Source organism: Apteryx mantelli, chromosome 22 (genome assembly GCF_036417845.1).
Source record: "Apteryx mantelli isolate bAptMan1 chromosome 22, bAptMan1.hap1, whole genome shotgun sequence".
NCBI classification, from domain to species: domain Eukaryota; kingdom Metazoa; phylum Chordata; class Aves; order Apterygiformes; family Apterygidae; genus Apteryx; species Apteryx mantelli.
Genome location: NC_089999.1, coordinates 3591327 through 3610617, shown reverse-complemented (window position 1 = coordinate 3610617; position 19291 = coordinate 3591327). Strand labels below are relative to the sequence as shown.

Here is a 19291-nt window from a genome sequence, read left to right as displayed (position 1 = left end):
GGCGTAGGACAATGGAAGAAATCCTTTCAAAAAGCCTTCCCCCCACCCCGAATAAGCTGAGACTGCAGCTGGCGGTGAGAATGCAAAATGAAACCTCTTCCTTTGTCTGCTGCCAGATGGCAAGGCACCGTCTTCCCTGGCATTGGCCGTGAAGAGGATGGTGCTGGTGGGCTTTGGTGGGGCGGCTGGAGGCTGGATGGCAGCAGTGGCAGTGAAGGGAGGTGGGCCAAAGCTTGGTAGCATGCTCAAGCGTTTCCAGCTGTGGCGGTTCATTTTTTTGTGCCTGTTTTGCCTGGGCTGGCCAAGCTTTCTGGTTCGTGCCCAAGTGCCTTGTAGTACCCACCTAGAAATGGTCCGGGGTTGTGCTAAGGGTCATACAAAACCTGAACACTGAGGTGGGTCTGTCCTCAGAAACCTTGTGATGCAGAAGTAAAAGGAGAGCTGGTGTAGGCAACACTGCAAGGGACCAAGGAGATGCTATTAGCCAGTAGGGTTAGTTAATAATGTGAACAGTGCGGCTTTTGAGTCTTTGTAGACATGACAAATGAGATTTTTAAGGAGGGATTGAAGGAAGATGATGAGGTAGCTTGGCAGATGTTATGGAGAGCTCCTCCCAAGCATGCAGCAATCTGGTTTTCTCTTGTAAAAGAAATGATACAAACCAATACACATCCCTGGGACCTGTGCGTTCACCCGCGGCGTAGTCAAGGAGCCTCAATGACGTGAAAGAATTATTAATGGCAATAATGTTGTCTTATAGTTCACATTAACAGTAGGAAGTAATTGTGAGCAGCAATAGCAACATCTTGCAGTTGATGCTCTGGATATTACAAACAAAGTAGCTGTAATAAGTGGATTTGATTACTACAGGAAAATAATTACAGGAAAATAGATTCTCCTGAGCTCTGAGATTTAAAGATGAATTCTGGAGACACGCTGGTGCCGAGCAGAGGATGGAGCTGCGTGGGTGTGTGCCTTCAGTGGCTGCGACTGAACAAGATGAGGAATTAGCATAGCCTGTTTGCGAGGGGCTGTGTATATCTGCGAGATTATTTATTTGGGTGTATGGCTTTGTAGCTGTAGCCTGATTCTTCAAAGCCTCCGGATGCTCGGTTTTATACACCAGGAGGAAGGTTGACCTTCAGAGAGCAGGGACTCAGAACTTCCTCAAAACCAGCAGGTGCATTAAAGAAACCCCAGGTGGGTCCCCAGAAGCAGTGCTAGGTAAAATCACCAATGACCCGTGAAAAGGTCGGGTCCTGGGCTACACACTGTGGAGTGTGCTGTTTCTATGTAGTTCTTGCCTGGGAGCACTCGCATACACGAACGTGAAGAGGAAATATTGGCTAGGGATATGTATCAGTTATTTAAGAATAGAACATGTTCCCAAAACAAGTATTCGAAGACCCTGGAATTTCCGAGTCAACTTCATGTTTTAAAATTCGTTCCAGCAGTGCAGGTAGGAAACGTGTGCTCAGCACCGCCGGTTTGTCTGCCCTTCAGGTACATCACCAATTAGTCACACAGGTGGGAGCAAAACCTTTTGGTGTTTTGTGGTTCTGGACTAGCACAAGCTGCTTCTAAAGCCTCGGTAGGCTTTCCTCTGCAGCACAGTGCTCGCAGTTTTGTTGTAATCTGATATACAAACCTGCAAAACGTAAAAATATGCAACGAGATATTAACAGTTAATAACATGGTCATTCTGATTCTTCATAGCTGAGCTGTAAATAGATAATAGATATGAATATATTGTAGTGGGGGGGAAAAAAATCCCTCCCTGAAGTAAAAAGCTTTGGGGGGTTGTAGTCTGAACCCCTCTTCCCCCTTGAGATACACATTATACCTTGTAAAGACTTTTTTTGTCATCTGCTTTTGTTTGTGTTTGCTGTTGCAAGGGTATAATTACAAAGACAGGGCGCAGGTTGTGTTTCTGAGTGATAACGTGTTGCCTAGGTTGTTGGAGGAATACAGCAGTATGCCCCCAAGATGTTACGTTATCTTGCAGTCGCACGCTTTGTCTGACTCTGTTGCTTAATCATCACCTGCTTTTTCGCCGTCTGTCTTCTAGTGGTTTTAATCTGGGATAATATCTCTTTGAAAAGAAAACCTCCCAGTACAGAAGAAAGCTTTCAGATAAAAGACTACTTAAATTAGCTGGCTACATTCAGTGATACACGCTACTGGTTGTAATTTACCTTGGTGTATCGTATTAGCTGTGACTAGATATATTGCTTTCTTCTGCAACTCATTTCAGCAGCGACAGCAGTGGTTCTTGTACCTTCTCTCGGGAGCTGACTCTCACGTTTTCTGTGTGCGTGTTTAGAGCAAGGTTTGAACAGACTTGCGAGAAGCTGAGTCATATCTTGGCCCTTCTTAGGCATCCGTCCAACCCGAGTGCCTCGTTATTCCAGTTCCTCAGACTAAAGATGAGCTGCTTGAACGCAGCTGACCTAGTGCTGCCCCACTTGTTTTCAGGTCAGAGTTCTTCCGGCCCTACCGAGGTGCAGAGAACAGCAAACCTCGCTTGGTTGTCTCTCTTACTTTGGGTTTTGCTGAACCAGGTGAATGCAAGACTTGAAGCAGAACGCACCTAATGGGACCAGCTCTGCCTGTAACCTTATATTAGAGTTGGTTTATGCACCTGCTCCCCTTTTCAGAGTTTCCTCCTAAATATTTGCAAGTAAACATCAAAAGCTTTTGGAGACCCACTTGGCTCTGAGTCTCACAGGAAAAATTCTCTCATTCATTTATTGCCTGTTGAAGTCATTTCTTGGGGGTTACTGCTGCAGAAAATCCAACCATGATTAATTTGGTGTTTCAACCAGATGAGAGTGACGGAAGAGATGCCAGGCAGATGGGTGTGCTGGTGGCCCCCATGGCACTGGAGTGCTCACAGCCTCCTGACTGGTGTGTCCCCCTCTAACGCTCAGTGGTCCTGATAACAGCCTCAGGGTCTGAAGGCTTTTCCCACCGGTACCAACTGGCAAACACTACTGTGTTTTCTTTAGAGATGTAGATGAGGTGTGGTCCACTCCTAGGACCACCTTGACATTGTTGTATGATAATATTTCAGCTGTTGGTGTTTCCTTGAGCTTCTCCAGTGCTGTTGCTCTTTGCTCCTTTCTTTCAGTGGTGAGTGGTAGCTCTCACCTTTAGTTCTGGGGACTTAAACTGCTGACAGGATTTGGGGAGATTTGGGCAGGATTTGCAGTATGGAAGACTGGGCAATGAATGTTCCTGTGGTTGCTTCTGGGCTAACATCCATTACCGTGTTACCTGTACTGGCGTCAGGTAGTTCAATGTCTCTGGCAGGCCTGTTTCCCAAACATGCTCATGTAGGTGACAAAATCTAGTTTGCAATGGGTAACATAAGTCATTGCAGCTGGCAGTTGGGTTTTCTTAATAGAGCAACAGGTCTATTGGATTCTAGTTCCTTGGGCTCACCCTTCGCTAAAGATCAGTACAGACAGATGGAGACCAAGAGAGACCACTGAAGTTGAACCTGCTGGCATTTTCAGTAGGGTTTCTCTCTGTAAGTCTTTCCTGGAAGTGGCTTCTGGACTGGCAAATGCCACACGTTCAGAAATACCTCCATGTGCAAATATTGATTGCCTCCTTAATAAAGGTGATTTAGGAATGATGTGGGTGTACTCTAAAGGATGGTCCAGCTAGGCCTGTTCAAAAAGGTGTGTGTGGGGGGAAAGTGCCATAGGATGCAGAAGGAAAAGGAGTATCTAAAATCCATTGCAGTGCTTAGTTTGGATCAAATTACTGATCACGTAGCCCATGTAGATCTTCAGATACCTCAGAAGTGAATAGGCCAGATACATGGTCCTCTGGTTAGGAAAGCTGGGTAAGCTGTGAAGCCTCAGCTCTACTCCCATCTTGGCTCCTGGCTTTTTGTTGTTGCTTTGCTTTCGGAGTTTCAGTTTAGGGACTCTGGGATGGATATCATGCAAAAATTGTCATCTACTCAGTATCTGGTGGACCTCATTGAATTCTTCTAACTTTCAGCCCTGAGCTAAAGGGGCAAAATCATTGCTATTACACTGCGCAAGGCAGTAGCGAGGAGAATGGCAGCAAGTTATCCTAATCTCATGATGCCTTCTCCTCCGCTCTAGAATGCGTGAACTCCTGAAAACAGCAGATCCAAAGGCAAGGTTGCCAGTTTGTGAAAGCCAGCTTCCTTAAGCGAGGGTATTTGCTTGTGTCCCTTTGCAGAAGTCATGTAATTTCTGGCATGCTATTTCAGACCTCCCAGCCTTCCTAAATAATACAGCTCTGGAACATGTTGCAAAAATACAACAGCTGTGGATGAAACCTTTCTTAAGTTTATATGAGAAGAAAAGATTTGCTGCTACTGATCTTAATGCAACAGCTCTCCGCTCCGCAGCCTGCAGCTACCTGCTCTGACAATGCCGCGTCAGAGCAGCGTCAAGTTGTTTTTCTGTTATGCTAATGGCGCTCGCTGAAGTGACTGCTGAGTAAAGGAAAACACAGGGTAAAATTAGGAATCACTTCAAGTGACTTGGATTAAGATCAGGTTTGAGAGCACGTTCTGATTCACCGTGCACCGGAGTTCACGTGGAGGCAGAAGAGCGCTTCAGGTCCCGCAGCGTCTGCGCGGACGGAGGAGCTGGAGGGTGGCCGCTGATGCTGTTGGACCCGGCCACGTCGGTCCCGCTGCTCACATGAGATTGTTGGGTGCAGACTGCTAACCCCGGTGCCCCCTTCCACGGTGTTGCGAAGGGGAGGAGAACAGGGCCAAGGCTTGCTCAATATACAAGTGGGAATTTTGCAGAGCGTTCCCAGCAACCGGGATTTCACCTTTGATACCGCGTGCTGGATTTTCCAGATGGACTAGACCCTGACTTCTGGATGGGCTGAGAAACGAAATGCAAAGCCCACCCCGTCGCTGTGTCTGCTGGCTGAGCTCTGGGTTGAGCGCTGAGCCCGTTATCTCGTGACACTGCTTGCCTCGGGCTCAGCCTGCACTGTGCCTTCCTCCCGCAGAGCTTCAAACCAGATCAAAACCTTGGCTTTCTGGCAAAGTTGAATACCCATGTGCAAGCATCCCCTCCGCTAGGGACTGCCCAGGCACGTAACAAAAGGTGATTCCCACCCGAGCTGCCTGTGCTCTGGCCTGACCTAGAGTGGGAGGGTAGCAAAGCACAGCAATTTGTTAGCAGAGAGAGGACTTGGGACCATGTCTCCCATGCCTGTTCAGTGCTTTCGTCTCTTGGACCGTTTCTCTGTGCACGCGACTGGTTGAGTGATGACGGGAAGCCAGGCTAAAATGACGCTGATCTTAAGATAATACAGCCTTAATTTGCCCATGGGCTGGGCTAAGAGCAAACGCATGAGTGCTGCCCCGGTTGAGCTGAAGGACCGTCATGTCACAGGCCCTGGGACGTGGCCACTTTGAACGACAGAAGAAACGCAAGCAAAGCCAGGTCCTCTCCTCTGCCTGGTCCCCAGGGACATGGCCTCGGTCGCTTTGTGCTCTTGGCAGAGCAATTCTTTCCCTGTTGGCATCCAGCTTCCTTTTTTGGAAAAAAGGAGGACGCGGCTGCTCTTCCCCTTGGATTTTGTGCCTGTTGCACAATCCGATTCGGATAGGAATTTGTCTCTCGGGCTTTACCCTTCGCTAAACTTGCGGAATTAAGTTACTCTTCTTTCCTGTTTCACTAGAGCTGTATTCAGTCAATTCCCACGATCGTTTTACCCGTTCTTCTGCTTTCCTTCAACTGCGAAGCTTAAAACTCCAATTTGAAAGTTGTTTTAATTGTTTGGTCTAGGCTGTAATTCCATGGTCTGCAGCCTTAATGATTTGCCTCCTGACAAAAGCACATGAAACGCAGCTACTCTACTTGTGGGGTTTTATCTGTCAAAAAATCTGTGTCTCTGTCTCCTTGAAAGCACTCAAGGGATGTTGTCTCCATAGAATACTGGTTTTCTGTGAGTGGCTCAGCGTGAAATGGAAGCTGCTGAGTTATGTATGTATGCGATGCAGATGCTCTGAATTGAGGAAGGGGCTCATTTGCTTTATTCTTTTTATTCCCACTTCAGCATAAAAGAGAGAGAAGACTTTAGGGAAATTGATATGTGAGAGGAACAATCCCAGAAAGGCAGTCTGAGGAAAGCGTGTTTTCTGTGTTTGGAAGAAGGCGTGGAAGGAGAGGGAATAGATAATCCCATTTCCTTTGGTGATTTATCTGGCTAAGCCCAGCAGATGGGACTTGCTTTTTACTCTTTTGTTCTCCATTGCTATGTTTTGTCCAGCTAGGAACTGACTTTGTTGCTCATAAGTCTTAAGTGTTCTACCCTGTGAATTATAGTAATGGTGTGGGGTTTTTTTGTTTTTGAGGGGGTTTTTTTGTTTGTTTTTTCCCCTGGAGGGGGAGTATGTATGACAGATAGTAGTCTTCCATCTGGGGGCATTGACCTTACCTGCATTTCCAGGAGTCCTTGAGCCTCGTAGGAATGAAATGCGTTCTCCAGGAACTACTTTCCTGATGTTAGCAGTAGATCTCAGTGTGTTTAACTGAAACACTAGGAATTAAAAGGACCGAGGTTTCTGGCAAAGTGCTGGAACAGCTAGGCACAAAATGCCAGGTTGCTAATGGGAAACCGATGGCTTTCTACAAGGCTGCATAGCCTTTATGGCATGGCACGTTTGGTTGAAAGCAGAATTTTTCGTTAGCTTTTTGTGCAGTGCCTGGCGTAGCGTTTCCAGCTGTTCAGCAGAAATTCAGTAGGGTGCACAGGACAGGTGAGTATATTATGCTGCCCCTACCCTGCGTGGTTTTCAGCGTTATTAACCCAGACTGAACCCTAGTCTGAGAATCTCAAGGTTTCAGTACAATTTATATGTGCACAAGTTTTTGTTCCTGCATGCAGGCTGCAGCTGGACCTTAAGGTAGAGTTGTTCAGATGCTGCAGGAGAGGCTGCTCCTTGTCGTGTGCCTAACTTGGAGGGTTCCCAGGAGACATTCTTCTCATGGGGCTTCCTTTCTGCTTCTGCGATTCAAAGACCTACGTTCTCAAAATAGGGACTCAAGCTTCTGGAGCTTTTCCAAGTTTTTGAAAAACGTACTGGTGTTTACTACTTACTCCAACCTTTCGTATGCTTCTGTGTTCAAAATCCTATGTATCATTTATACTCAATAGATAACTTGTAAGTACTCAAACATTCAATACCGGTAATGACTGCAGGCTGACAGATCCGTTATGTTCTCAGCAGTAGCACATGCACAGGCTTAGACAACATAATTAAATGATCTGCAGTTCCCAGTAAGTAGAAGATACGTGATATGAGGATCTTCTGAATACCGCCAAAATCTCTTTCATGCTGTCATAAAAGCAGGGGGAATTTCAACTTTTCTAGTTAGTGGCAGTGCTTGGAAAACATGCAGCAAATGCTAAGACCATAGTAGTGAGGCTGGGTAAAAAGGATAGTGAAGCTAATATACACAGTTTGGTGTAGTTTAAATTACTTCAGATGGCTTTTGCAGCATTGCTAGCAATCTATTCAGTCCTGTGGCAGTTAAAATCCCTGATCAGAGATGTAGTGTACTGGTTGAAATACCTACACCCAGGTATTTCAAGGGGATCTAGCTGGCCTCTTGCTGCCCCTCACTTCTGAAGATGACATTTGGGCTCCTTAGTCACATAGAAGGTTATTGGCAACCTTGAATTTCTTCTAAAAGGGTTGTGGTCAGTCCACCATCAGGTCTGTAAAACTGCTGTTTTGCAAATTAGCATTGATTCAACCTAAATGGGTTGCAGGTGACTGTATCCCTCCCAAGGGTGTCAAGAGATGTGTGGTTCCAGTAAGTTATGTTATTATCCATCAATAAAATGGGCTGATTTTAGGTGAAAACTGTTGCTCATTCTCAATGGGTTCTCTGGTCCTTCTTCTCTAGATGAGCTGAAGGCGCCCCTGGAAGAATATGTCAATAAACGATACCCGGGACTTGTGAAGGTGGTACGCAACCAGAAGAGGGAAGGCCTTATCCGAGCTCGTATCGAAGGCTGGAAAGCTGCCACTGGCCAGATCACTGGATTCTTTGATGCCCATGTGGAGTTCACTGCTGGCTGGTAGGTTGCTGAACCTCGAGGTGTCATCATGTTGTTAGAGTATGTGTGAGAAACACGGACTAGTCCAAAATTTTGTAAGGAGATCTCTGGAAGCAAGTCCACTGGATTAGTAATCCTACCTTTCTTCTGTACCAGATTGCCCCCAGTGAGATATGGTGGCACGATACAAGGAAAATCTTTCCTTGCCCTTCTTCTCTGTAATCATTCTGCTCCCTCCTTTTATGCAACCCCCCCGCCCCCCCCCCCCGAGACACACGCTTCGTTTGTGTTTTTGTGTTAATTTTCCACTTCATTAGCCCCGAGTAATTTCTGGAAGTTAAAAAAAAAAAAAAATCAGACGAGGGATTGAAAGACAAAGTCTTTCCTGCTTTTTTGCCCTTTGCAGCTGGATCCCACTGGGGAAGGCTTGTGTTTTAGACTGATTTGTTTGTTCTGCAGCTAAGAATAAGAGCAAAGGTTCAGAAACAGTGAAAGGTGTTTCATAAGGACTTTTTTCAGAGATTCAAAGCATTTTAGTTTGCGTTTTAAGCTTCTGAGTCTTGATCACGAGAAGGTTCTGAGAGTGGTTCCCCCACCCCCCAACCAAATGTGAAAAGAAAATGCTTCATGTTTAGAAAACTGGGGGTAGAAGAGTCTGTCCTGTATGTGATTTGAACAGAGAAAAACATCCTCAAGGAAGAATCCTGCAAAGGAAGAATTCTGGACAGTTATTGTCGTCTTCATAACAATAATGCAGCTGAAGGGTGTACTTAGAAGGCTGTTTCTTATGTTGATATCTGTATTCCTGGCTAAATGTTCCTCTCTTCAGGTCATTAGGTCTTCACACCTGGTTTTATTCATATGCATAAGAATCTACAGTTTACTGAACTGTTGCAACAGCTTTCTGGAGATAGAAAGTGAGCTTTTCTGCAGCATGGGCTTGACTCCCTCTATTATGTACCCTCTGCTTTCTCTGAAGGCCTCAAGAGCGGAAGTGGCTCCTTGTGTTGGCAGGCTGAGCCCTGGCTGATCAGTGGCTCCTGCGCTCTCGGGGTGAGGCTGACCTGCTGCTATGAACATGTTTGACTGGGTCTGAACAGGAGTCCTAGAGCTGAATTTTGGAGCTATAATGTCCATACATGGATCCTTGAACTGTGATTCTGTGAAAGAAAAGATCCTTCAGATAGTAGTCCTACTTTCAAGAATTTGCCCTGTTTCACCCAGGATTATTTTTTGGACTTGAGGAAAGCTCAAGCTAAGTAGATCACAGTTCAAACAAAAACCACACTTGTCGTGGCCTGTTTTGGAGAAGGGAAGTTTTCAAGCCAGGCTTCCTGTGTTTCCCCAGCAAAGTGTGGATTGCATTTTCATGTAGGATGTCCATCTGTGCATGAAAGCACAAGAACTTGTGAACCCTGTAGATGCACATCTGAGTTTTGCACAAGATCACTGTCTGTGTGCGGTAGAGGTACCTAAGAGCAGCCATGCTGTGGCAAACCAAGGGCATATCTAGTCTGCTGTTATATCACTAGCAACAACCAAAAGCCTGGGAAAATGCCTAAGTATCATACTAGCATGTATGATGCTTCTTTGGAGTACTCTACTGGCCTCTGACTATTTGCAGATGTGAGACAGACTTGGCTTCTACATACTCAACAACCCTCCTTGCATTCATCGTGAGCTTTTATCTCCCATTGAGCTTGCATAAACTTTTAACATTCACAGCATCCTTTGGTGAGGAGCTCCACAGCTTAACTGCCTGCTGTGTAAAGGGCTGACTCTTTTTGTCTGTCCTTGAGCCCTCTGCCTACCCATTTTATTTGATGGCCCATAGCTCTTGTATGGGAAGAGTCACCAGGTGGTCGTTATGTACCTTCTCTATGCCTGACTGTATAGTTGGCTCATGCTGCAAAATTAGCTCTTAATTAATGTACTGTCGGATTTCTTTGTTGTCTTAGTAAAGATCTCAGGAAAGCTCAGTTTGAAAACATGGAAATTTTTTGAATTAAAAAGTTAATAATATGGAATTAATATTTAATGGTGCTTTTTAAACCAGCATACCAGTGAAAACATGGTGTACTAGCTCTGCAGGAAAAGATAAGTTCCAATTTCAGAGGCTTTCATTCATTTCCATAGCTTAATGTCTGAGTTTGTGGAAAATAGTTCTTTGCTTGCACTGATAGTCTCAGCTGGTCCATGAATTTTGCATAGGAAAAGTCAGATGTGCAGGAGAGCCCTAAAGCTCCCCAAACACGTGGGGCTGTGGCTGTCTAAGCTCTCTATATAGTGACTGTCCCTGTAGCCTAGTTGATAGTAGCTCCACGCAATGATGTGTCCAGGCGGGAAATTCCGTGAAGCGGAAGCACTGAAACCTCTTGCTGCATCTCCATGGTGGCTGAGCAAGCTTTGCAAGCCTTTGAGAAATGACCTTTTAAACTCAGCAGTGTAAATTCTTTGTCCCTACGTGTGCTTTCCACGCTGATAAAAGCAGGGGCAGATGGAACGACAAGAGCAGGGCCGATGCATTGCAATCTGGAGTCCCTTGCTGAGTCCGTGAGGAACCTTGTGACAGTCACTTAGCTCCTCTGGGTGGGTTTTACCATGTATGTCTAAAGACAGTGATGCCACTTGTGGATGAGAGCAGAGACTGGGTCCATGGTATTCCCTTCTGTTACGAAACAGTGACAAAAACGCTTGCTTTTTTTTATCCTCAGTTAAATGCATGAGCTGTAGGAAAGCTGCAACATCCATCTGTGTGACGGAGAAATTAATGGTCTCTTCCTGCCCTCTGCTTCTTTTTGCCCTTTAGGGCTGAGCCAGTACTTTCGCGCATTCAGGAGAATCGCCGGAGGGTCATTCTTCCCTCAATAGACAACATCAAGCAGGACAACTTTGAGGTGCAGCGTTACGAGAACTCTGCCCACGGGTACAGCTGGGAGCTGTGGTGCATGTACATCAGCCCCCCCAAGGACTGGTGGGATGCTGGCGACCCCTCGCTGCCCATCAGGTACGTCTGCCGAAACATTAGGGAGGAATGAGAATTGCGTAGAATTGCACTGTTGTCTGTTTAACTGTATATGACAAAGTTGCTTTGCTTTAATGATGGCGTTAAATTTTTGCAAGTCGTCAGAAATGAGACACTGATTCTTGTATAATGAACTAAAGTATATATTCACAAGGTGTGCTGCTGGGTTTTCTTGAGCAAAAATGTATTTCCTTTTAGTGGAAACTTGCTGTAAAAATGTATCTTAACTTGTTCGAACACTTGCACTTACGTGGTCAGTGAGCTCTGCAACGTTGCCCCCTTCCTCGAAGATTTTAGACGTGGGACAGGCTGGTTTGGACAGAGCATAGAAGGAAGAATATCACAGTGGAGGTGGGGTGACTGGAGTTGCTTTGTGCGAGAAGTCCAGTCACGTTCTCTTGATAGCCCCTAAATATTCGAAGTGATGCTCTGATCAAGAAGGCTTTTCCAGTCAGGCGAATGGAATATATTACTCTTAACTCGGTTAATATGGGGAGAACTTGCTCCCAGGCATGTAACAGGTGCAGCTATACAAATGTAAACCTGATCTAAATCAACATATCTGTGCTTTGGTCAATGCTTTAATCCCTGGAAGCTGATGCTAGATCTATTCCCATTTATACAGCAGCCTTTTTATTCCTCTGGGCTTCGCTTCCTTGCTCCAGGTGTCATATAGAGCTATTAGTGGAGGAACTGATGGTTTCTGCTGGACAGGCATCAAGCCTTTGAGGGATAGACAGCTATTTTTAACCAAATGCAAGTCGCTGGGGTGGTTAAAGGAGTGGATGAATGCCTGGGGTATACAAAGGTGAAGCTGAGGAGTTCAAAAGCCTTTTCAAGTGATGTGTTAGCAGTGCGGCTGCAGTGGCAATCCCTAGGGCAGCATGACTTCCCAGTAGTCAAACTGGCAGCTCTGGAGGATCATGAAAGTGGATGGTCTCTAAGAGGAGCCTTTCTCAGCCTGTGGATGTGTAAATCAGGGAGTTATTGCAGGGAGAGGCAGTCTCCTTTATTAAGCTAAAAAGCTGTAGTTGGGAGAAATGGGCAAGCTTTGGGTCTACAGGATGCTCCCTATGGCTGCGAGCGGAGACATCGCTCCAGGAGCTTGCTGTGGTCAAAAACTGGCAGGCAAAAAGCACTGATGAAACTGAACCCACTCAAGTATAGCATTTAGATGTGTGTCTTGACCTTCTGGTGTGCTCTCCTCTGTGAACCTGATTTTCATTTTGGTTTCAATGTGTTACAGGCTTTTTTGTGGGGGGAACAGTTAAGGGAAGCAAGCTGGGGCACAGACAGATCTGGAATTGCAAACTTGTTTGTAGAAGAAGCCGGCGTTTAATGACAGAGCAGATGAGAGGGGAAGAAAAAATGGCCAAAAGAGTGAGCAACTGAGGAGGGAGGAGGAGAGCTATGGAGAGCCGAAGGACATGTAAGGGTCAGATAGCCGGGAAGAGAGGGGATGGTGAGTTCAGGACCTTAGCGAAGGAGGACATAGGCAAAAGCCAACTGTGATTTAGTTGCAGAGATGGATGTGTTAAAGCAGTGAGAGTGGTGGTGGTATGATAATAGATATGAAAAAGAGCAAAGAGAGAATGTTCAAAGCTGCAGAGGTGGCACAAGTATGGAGCCGGTGTTAAAGGAAGAGACGGGGGGCAGATTTCAAAGGCAAATCGGACACAACCTGAATGTGTGTGCAGGCACGCAAAGATGGGGGTCCTTTGAACTGGCTTGGGTGGGCTGCGGTGCCTTGTCAGTGCAGGTGAAGGGAGGCAGAGAGGAGGCACCGAGCTGCTCTGCGCTCTCGTCTCGCTGTGGCGCTTGCCTTCTCCGTGGGTTGGAAGTGCAGATGTTCGCTTGCACATTGGCTGGAGCAGATGCTCAGCGGGGCTCTTCTGGGCCTGCTGAACAACTCTCACACTGCTTCTAAAAATGGGCAAGATGAGAACAGACTTCTCTGTTCCAGCTTGGTTTCAGATTCTGTTTCTTTGAGATCTTACTATTGCTTACAAATATGTTGTAGTCCTGTATGATTTACAGAGGAAAAGCATATACAGTAGAGGAAATTTGTGTGGAGGCAGGACTTTCTAAGCTGCTAGTAGCTTAGGCGTTAATGGAGAGATGCAGGTAAAAGCTTCCTCTTCGGCGATGCAGATACAGTGGAAGGGGCAGATTGGAGGTCCTGGCTTTGGCCCTGGCTTCCCAGATGTGGATCTTGTTATCAAAGGCAGCTGCTAAGGAATGTAAATGGGGTCACACAGCTGCTGGACACTTGCACAAACGTCCAGAACTAGCACCACTCTTTTTTGCTTGGTTTGACTTTGCAAGCCAGCGGATAGCGTTAAGCTTTGAGCAAGTGATTGCTGCTTTATGTACTTCTCATCTGCTGCTATAGAAATAATGTGTTGGCCATGGAGGCATCACATGAGGTTCTTTGGCCTCTGTTCAGCAGAAGGTCGTATGGTTGTTATGGTGCTTTTTTTGATCTTTAAAATCTATGAATGGTAAAATATGAAGAGATATTGAGTCACATTTCTGCATTAAACAGATTGCAAACTGTTACAAGCTGGGAGGTGAGAGAGATTTGCCAGTCTGTTCTGGGATACCTGTGGTGCCCCTGTTGCTCCCTCTTTTGGAGGGATGACGTTAGAGTAGCTGGTGTCCCATGAGGCCCATCAGGTTTGGGAGACCCTACAGTCTTGGGGTCTGCCTGCTCGTCTGCTGAGCTAAGTTTAACCAGCAACGAAGTAGGAATCGGAGAGACTTGCCTGGCTGTAACACGGGATGCACGTTATGGTTATCTGCTCTGGCTTCATCAGAGGTGGCGATAATGTGGACACTGCTGCTCCAGGCCATGGTGTGCGGAAGTCAGGGTTCAGGGGTTAAAGCAAGCATGGATGGAAGGGTGATGCCTTCAGAAAACTCTCTGGGAATGGGCTTCTATAGCAGACACAGTAGCCTCACAGTGATATTAAATAATTAAATGACTTACTAAAATAACATTGTTAACAGGCGCTCGGGGAAGGATTATGAGAAAGATAAATGGGTAGTGTCCACAACAAAAAGCTAATGAAAAATACTGTCTTTTTCCATTACGTTGCATAACCATATACAGACCAGAAATAAATGACTGCAGTTATTTTCTTTGTCATATGAGGCTGTGGAACTATGCATTTCACAACAATATTTGCATGAAAGGGATACCAGTGCAGTACTCTGTGTAATTATGCATGGAATTAGAGGAAATTTCTTGAATTATAATATACAAAGGTACATTAGATTTTAGTGACCTTTTAGGATAAAAAATTGGGAGAGAAGTAAGGCAGTTCATTCCTTATTTGGTTTTATACTGTTGGTGCACTGGGATTATGACAGCCCCGAGAAAAGTCCCCCTCATTGATCTGTGTCTATGTGGGGGATGCTCTAGCATGCTTGCAAGCCTCTGTGCATCAGGACCTACCAAATATTCAGCTGCAGAGACTGGAGACAGACAGCTGTGGGAATACGTTTGGAGACGATTTTCCCTCATGGATAATTCACAAGATATAATTATCCCAGGCAAAGACAGCCGATGGCTTGAAACTCATCTAAAATATGGCCCAGTCTCAATCTGGCTCCAGGCTCCTGCTTTATCCAATAATATCCCCACAAGAAAATGGTCTCCCTTAATGACTAGGAGGGATGCTGGTGTAATACATGGATTCCATAAAAGTCGTCTTTCATGTTTTTTCCATTAATATTTAAAAATTTGATGCAAAAAGATACCCTTGTTCTTAGCACTGAGTGATGCAGGCAGATGCTTCAGACTTTCCTTGCCAGGCTCAGGAGTTCCTCTGACTAGCTCTTCCCAGAAGATAAAATTGTGATTACAGAGTAACGTATCATATCTAAATTAGAAGTCTCAGAAGAGGGAAGACAGTAAGTGACATAAGAAACATTCATAATATAGATCCTTAACTTCATCAAAACGAGCTCCCATGGAGTTTTTCTGATTTCCTAATCCAGATAGCGTAGATGTGTGTGTATATAAATGAATACGTGTGCCAAAATATCTGGACGTACTTTGCACTAGCAGATGTAGGCAGGATTTATCCAGTCCTTTGTTACTCATCATATAGCATTGATCAGTTTACTGAGAGTCCAGAAAACTTGGGTCTCAAAGAAGAACGAAGCAAAGCTGATGCTTTCTGTGGGAAGTACAACAAAAGGTCCTTTGGAAATGCAGTTCAAGTGCAGGAAAGGGAGTATTCCAGAGCTTGAATCTGCTTTACCATGGCCTTGAAGAATGATTCATTTCACACCTGGAAGTGTGATTTTTTTTTTGGGGGGGGGGGGTTCTTGGTGTGTGGGTTCCCTTCTCTGCTGCGGCACAAGTGGGCTGCTAGTCCCAACGCTAGCACTTTCTTCTGCCTGGCTCTTCAGGTTCATGCCGCATCAGGTTTTGTCAAAAGGCAGCTTTGGAGAAACTGCTGATATCTGGAAGATTTATGGCCAGGCATGCTGATCGCGTTTCACCCGCAAGACTTGTGATTTATAATTACATGTACAAGATTTATAATTACACATACAAGATATTGACAGCTCTGGGGGTCTGATTTGCGAAAACAATTAAATGCACTCTTGAATCTGTGCCTCTTCAAGAAGCCAAGCAAGCGGATAGTGCCTATTAAGCAGCCATGAGGAAGAGGGACACTTACCTGAGCGTGGAGCTTGGGGTCACCATGCTTTCCTGGTGACCGTATGTCACGTAACCCTCCGGGGAGATGAGATGCTTCAATCTTTGCCGCTTGCTTGGCGGGTCCATTGGCAGCATTGTGACTCTGCTGTTCCCAAATGGCTATAATAGATTTCCTGGCCTCCGTTTGGTATTTTCCACGCTCGGCTGAGTGGATCGGTTCAGTCCAATAGGCAAAAGCACCGTTGAGCAGCTTCAGCTAGTTAGCGAAATGCCCCTTAGGGTGAAGGTGAAGACCTAGGGTGACTTGGAGATGATGAACAGGCCTTTTTCCAGCAAAAAGTGTGCAGAGTGCCAGCTGTGCACCAGCTGTGAACCAGCGAGCAGGTTAAATTGGACTTTGGATGGGGTTTTGTTGCAGTTGTTTTATGTAGGGCTTAATCTTTATTGGTATTGGAAGACAAAGGCTCATTTAATTAGTATTAAGTTCACTGTGAGTAGGAAATCGCTTTTGAGAGTTATGGTTTGTAAAAATAGAAAGGCTGGTGGATTTTTTTTTTCTAAAGATTAAAATAATTTGAATTAACTCACCCAATTACCTGTTATCTTAGCCTCACAAATACTAATGAATTTGCTCTTGCAACATACTTATGAAAGGGAGAACTCTTATCCCTCTTGTATAAATGATGCAGAGGTCAAGATGGAAAAAACTGAGGGTTTTGAGGTTATGAAATGTAACACGCGAGCAGCAAAAAGGTTCTATTGCTTAACAAAATTCTTGCAGTGTTTGTAATAAACTATTCCTCAATTCATAGACTGCAAATGATGGTGAGGTCTCCCACTTTTGTCACTGTCCATTTTGCTCACAGTGAGGCTGTAAGGATTTATTTGTAGACTTCCCATTATGTTTTTTTATTATTATTACTATTTCAGAAGCTATTAGCTATCTCAGCAACATAGCGTCGGAGCAAGTGAATAATCTTTTTGCCCTGGACATGGACACATTTGCCTTGGGGGCAGGTGAAACGCAGAGAAAGGTTAGTTGTTTCTGAGATATAGCTGCTTTCTTATTATGTAGGCTCAGGTATAAAATTATGAATGAAATCCCTCTGTTGGCCTGGTGTTATGTTGGGTCAGGCTATAAGATTCTGGATTGCCAGATCTTTTTTTTTCTTATGCTTCCAGCAGCCGTCATCACGTGACAGCTTTCAAAAACCCCAAACCATTGTGTTTTCTCGATTTTCATTTATTGGTGGGTTCTTCCCTCTGTCAGCCTAACAGTTGAGACTTCCTGCAGGCAACTGTTACAGTCCAGGATACACACAAACCTTGAAATGACCACAGAACTAAAAAAAATTCTCTGGAATAACCTCTAGTGTCCTGCAGTATTGATGCAAGTGAATTTTCAGGTGTAGGGCAACTTTTTTCTCTTTTGCATCCTCACTTTTGCAGGGATTAGCGTGCCGTTACGGCACTGTATCAAACCCTCAGTAGACAGCTGCAGGCAAGCCTGCTGAAACTACTGCAAATATTTTCACCATCATTCGAGTATTCAGTGTGGCAGTTCTATCAGAAGGCATGCAGCAACTCTGAGATGTTGTAGTTCATTAAACGTAGACAACATTGCAAAGACCAGGCAGAATTTCAAGGATTATTTACTGTTTTTTTGGCTTGTTTGTTTTGAAAAAAAAAAAAAACTCAAATTCCCTAGAAAACTGTTTGTACGGACCACTGAATATTTTTTAAAATTAGTGCTTCCTGACTTTAATTAGAATCTATGAGCAGCAGTGAGATTCCTGTTTCTGTATAAATAGAGTTGTAAGATGCTCTTGCTTTTCTGGCTCGGCTGCTTCTGAAGTCAAAGGGAAGGCTGATTTTCATAGGAGCCAGACATGGAGCTGTAAGGGAAACCTCACCTGGAAGTCTGAGGAGGTGCTTTGTGCAGGTGTTTGCTTATAGGGATTGTAAGTTTGTGAATGTCACTACAGCTGCTGAGCACTTATGGAGCTCTTTAATGGATTCGTGTAGAATTTTAATCAAAAATACACAAAGATAAGTTAATGATGATGGCAATCCGTCCCTGCCTCTAAAACACCCTTTCATTAGCAGCTCAAAGAAAATGAAGCTTTGTGTTGACTATCCAGAAGCTTTGTTTCCCAAAGTTTGGTTCCCTGGCGAACCCTGTTTCTTGCAGCGTGCCCAGGAGGTCAGGATCCCACTATCACATGAACAGCAAAAATCTGAGCAGATTGGGCCAGACTTGGGAGCAATGTGGACGTACTACCCTGGGCCTCATTTTATTAGTGCTTCTGGCAAAAGCATCTTCTCCTGTAGACTTCTGAACAAATCAAGACCAAGCCGTCCTTTGGGTGACTGCTGGAGACCGGTGCTTCCAAATATGTTGGTCTTAAAATTGAAGTTCGGTCGCTCCCAACTGCCATAAATCAGAACAGAGGCCTCTGAAACCAAACTAACAAAAGAAGAAATGCAGGGATTTTTTTTATCATTATTTAATATGGGGCAGCCTTGTTTGGGTTCAGACTCTGGGAGAGGGAAGCTTTAGGTCAGAGTCTTGCTTTCAGTAAACTGTCTCATCCGTCTCTGGATTAAATTACGATCATTAGTGTTTTACCAGCTTCAAAAGTACTTTGCAAGGAACCTTTTCAGTTCTCTGTTTGTGTCTGCCTTTTAGTCAAAAGTTTTGCTGTGACAGTTCTAGGCAAAAAGGAAAAATATTTAATTGACTTTCCTTATTTTAATTTTAAATGTGACTTTGTATCAAGGAGAAGTCAACCCCAAGCAGTTATACAAAGTGGCTTTTGCTTGCTAGAGGGCTGCTTTTAAGCTCCTAAGCTTCATAGAGATTCCCTGGGGTGTAAGAAGCTTGCTGTGGGCTTTGGACAGTTCAAGGCTCGGATTGCCTGTGTCATGCCTTTTTATGATGAATGCTACATCTGGTAATTTTAATGCTACATAACTTAATGCAAAGCATGAGAGAAGTTTGTATACTGTCTGGTTTACAAGACTTGTGTCATTGCCTGAAGGTCTATAAAGCCTCTGCTGAGGGTATGTCTGAGATTTAAGCATATGTAGGCGGTTAATGGTAGTCCAGGTGATGACTAGCTATGTCCATGTGGGTTTTGTGCTGTGTCTTGTTTCAAAAGATTTTTCATTTCCGTAAGACTGTCCTTGTGATTGCGAATGCTGGCTGCATCCGAGAGCTGTGAGGCTCATCCAAAGGCCACTGAAACCAATGGAAGGATTCCCACCAACCACCAAGGCTTAGGAACAGGCCATGTGTGGGGTTTTTTTTGTAAATCGGAGGAAAGCTTTGGGAAGAAAAGATCAATGCTTCTACGGCTTCGGAGCATCGTGGAAAACGTTGTCATCTTAGACGCCAAAGTGTCGCGGTGCAGAGACGAGAATGGGCTTGTGCGTGGCCAGTTTGGCCAAGTGACCATCAAAAAGGCAACATCTGTGCGCTCTTTAGGTAGACAGCTGCAAGCGTGGGCTCG

The 19291-nt window shown here is 45.0% G+C and overlaps 1 protein-coding gene across 1 annotated transcript in view; it reads left to right on the top strand.

Moving 5' to 3' along the window:
- The window catches only part of GALNT17 (polypeptide N-acetylgalactosaminyltransferase 17), a 213746-nt gene that overhangs the window by 78811 nt on the left and 115644 nt on the right, over nucleotides 1-19291 (top strand). The window contains exons 4-5 of the mRNA XM_067309687.1: nucleotides 7926-8100; nucleotides 10889-11086. Of these exons, the coding sequence (XP_067165788.1) occupies nucleotides 7926-8100; nucleotides 10889-11086 (373 nt within the window). The remainder of the gene's footprint in view (nucleotides 1-7925; nucleotides 8101-10888; nucleotides 11087-19291) is intronic.